General features: G+C 43.1%; 1 protein-coding gene across 1 annotated transcript; it reads right to left on the reverse strand.

The window, feature by feature from the left end:
- On the reverse strand, window positions 1,356-2,938 carry LOC109835640 (3-ketoacyl-CoA synthase 1-like). The gene has a single exon (XM_020403615.1). It carries the CDS (start codon window positions 2,896-2,898, stop codon window positions 1,492-1,494), a length of 1,407 nt encoding a protein of 468 aa, XP_020259204.1. The 5' UTR covers window positions 2,899-2,938; the 3' UTR covers window positions 1,356-1,491.

Below are 3,233 nucleotides of genomic sequence, written 5' to 3' on the forward strand. Positions count from 1 at the left end.
TGAGAGATCTCAAGTTTAAGATCTGCTCTTGCTATTGTAATTTCTAGTTGATTAATAAGAAATTTACTGTGTGGCTCCCGAGGACGTAGGCAGTTGCCGAACCTCGTTAAATCTTGTAAGAAATTTACTGTGTGGCTCCCGAGGACGTAGGCAGTTGCCGAACCTCGTTAAATCTTGGTGTATTTTCTCTATACTTACTGTGTGGCTCCCGAGGACGTAGGCAGTTGCCGAACCTCGTTAAATCTTGGTGTATTTTCTCTATACTACGTTTCTGCTGTTTTTGGGTTTTCGGCGTAAAATCCCAACAACACTTTTGCGTGATTCCAAGTTTCGGTCCATAAAGAAGTGTTATATAAAAGTATAAGTTGTATAACCCTCAACCATCGAGTTTTGGTGTAGTGGAAGGGTCCTTTGACACCTTTAAAACACACACTCTCTCTCTCCCCCCTTCTCTATCAGTGCTATCAGACTAACAACCGTCAACATCAGTAATTCTCCACTTAAAAATGCATGTAGTCGTGAGTTTTTGACAACATTTGTACCTCACAGTTGGCATTAATGTTACATTTTTTTCATCAGGGGCTTTATCGGCAGAAACCCACATGAAAAGTGTGTTTTCTGCAATTTAGCGCTTTTTTACACCTGATCTTACTTTATCATCACTACCTTAAAGAGAGATGCATATTTATATCAGCATATTTATATCAGAATTCTTTGCTGAAAATTCACCAAATGAGTTTTGCAATGTTGCTCTTGATGTAAAGATACACCAATGTATCCATGACCACCATAAATTCCTACCTAGATAGGAGGTTTATTAAACAAGATTTCTTCATGTTCGGTCTTATAATCTAGCTCAAGTTTCTATCCTTGTCAAATTAATTATTGAAAAATTAAACTTTGTACATAAATTGCAAAATTCAGTTAGAATGACCATTCTTGCTACATCTGCATCATGTTCATCATGAGACCTTATTGAAAAATTTGTCCATCTTTAGTAAAAGATGACCTGAATCCAAATTACATTTGTCCTTTCACATGGTTAGTTAAGTAATAAACTATCCAGTATCCACAAGGGACAATCCACAAAATTACATTACTGACCCAATTATGGAAAAATAGGACAATACTGGTATACATTTGCCCACCATAGTTGTGGTAAAAGTGCAAAAATACTAGATATGAAAAATTTAACAGCACTACTCCTTGCTTCCATACAACTTGTTCTTGTGTATAACAACCACCTTCTCCTTGTAGCAATACAAAATCACCCCTCCATAAGTCCCCAGCCTGGCCCCATCCAAATCCAAAAGTTTAAGCAAGTAAAAGAAAAAAAAAATCAAACACCACAGAAATAGACAAGTATCTATATCAAATACCAATAATAACATTCAAAATACACTATAATTAAAGTAACAATTATTTATACTTGGATAATAGAGTCCTTTTCTATTCTTTTTTAGAAATGGAGGATGGACCAAGTGTGCAATTTTATGATTGTTGCCAAGATTTTACTGGGTACCTGCGGATCGAATCCTTCCACGGGTTATCCGCGTCCAAACCCGAATCCTTTAATGCCCTCCAAACCAAACTGCAAACCTTAAACCCTGTCCCAAAAGCCAACATCCAAACCCTATCCCCTTTCTTTATCCTCTTCTTAGCCTCAAAATAAGCTAACTCATAAAACACCAGACTACTTGAAGTGTTACCAAACCTATGCAAGCACATTCGGGCGGGTTCGGTCACATCCGACCCGAACCGCATCAGCTGCCCGACCGATTCGATAACCGCCTTCCCGCCTGTGTGAATGCACACGTGCTCGAATGCCGTAGTGAAGTCGGGTACATACGGCTTATCGGATTCAGATCCGATTACCATCCGATAGGCGTAGTAAACAAGTTCAGCCCACGGTAGGACCCACGGGGCGAGGGTTCGGATGTGGGTCTTCAGACCCTTGCCTGCGACCCGAACCAGATCCTTCTTCAATGCAACTCCTACGTTGCCGTCCTCATCCTCAGCTTGATAAGCTGCATTATATGATGCATCATCTGACCCGGTATGAGTCCGAAGAGACCGAACCAATTCAAACTTGGCTCGAGCCCGACATTTGGGGTCATTAGTTACAATGGCCGAGGCTGTCCCGACTCGAAATATGCAGTTAGTGACCAACATTGAACGGTCATCACCGAAATACCAACTCAGACTTATGCTCTCGGTTATCACCACAAGAATGTATCTGATCATTCTCGACCCGTTAAGGATCCGGTAAGCGAGGTCGATGGAGGCAGCGCCAGAGCTACACCCCATACCGGAGAGGTTATACGTCTTTATATCGGGCGACATTTTGTAATGTTCGACGATATGGGAGGTGAGCGAGGGGGCGGGGGTAAACGTGCCACATGTGACAACAAGGGTATCGATGATGGACATGTTAAGTTTGGTTTTGGCGAGGAGGGAGTCGACGGAGGTGATGATACCCTCCTCTGCCTCCTGCACTGCTGACGCATGTTTGGCCTCGTAGTCTTGTTCGAAGATGAAGGGTGGGGCATATGTCTCGTCGCCTAGGCCGGACTTCCGGAAGATTCCTTTCATGAATTCTTCGGATTTCTCGGTGAACCGGTTGGAGCGGCGGATGAAGTATTCGGCGACCTCGAACGGGCATTTTCGATCGTGGTCGGGCAAAAAACACGAAAAGTCGAGGAGGAACACGGGGCGCGGGCGTGTCAGAACGTAAGAGAGGACTGAGACAAGGGACACGTAGAGTACGAAGAGCATGAGGGGTTTGTGGTTGGTGATGGAGGAGGAGAGGAGGTAGTGAAGGGCTAGGGTTAGGGTTAGGAGGAGGAAGAACGTGGCTTTAAGAAGTTGGACTTGGGTTAGGTTTTTGAAGGGAGCCATTGGTTATGTTGCTGTTGGTGTTGTGTTGGTTTGTGAGAGGGTAAAGGGGAGAGTGAATTGTTGTATTTATATTGAGGTTTAGGTATTTGTAGGGTTTTTTGTTTTTTGTTCTGCGGGGTGGGGGGCTACATGTGCATTGAAGTGATATAGGTTGGGGGATTCTTGATTAATTGACCTACTTGCATGACTAACAAAGAGGAGACACTAAAGAGGGAAAAGTTAACGGTTGGAGAGAGTAGAAGACTGTTGGCATTGAGTCTCTCTCTTTCTGTGATATTTGACAACATTAAAGAAGGATGGGAAATTGAGTACTCTAGGGAAATGAGGAAGGTGGG

Source organism: Asparagus officinalis, chromosome 3, assembly GCF_001876935.1.
Source record: "Asparagus officinalis chromosome 3, Aspof.V1, whole genome shotgun sequence".
Classification (NCBI taxonomy): domain Eukaryota; kingdom Viridiplantae; phylum Streptophyta; class Magnoliopsida; order Asparagales; family Asparagaceae; genus Asparagus; species Asparagus officinalis.

Coding starts and splice junctions, on each gene's coding strand:
- LOC109835640 (XM_020403615.1), bottom strand. CDS start 2,898: ATGGCTCCCTTCAAAAACCTAACCCAAGTCCAACTTCTTAAAGCCACG.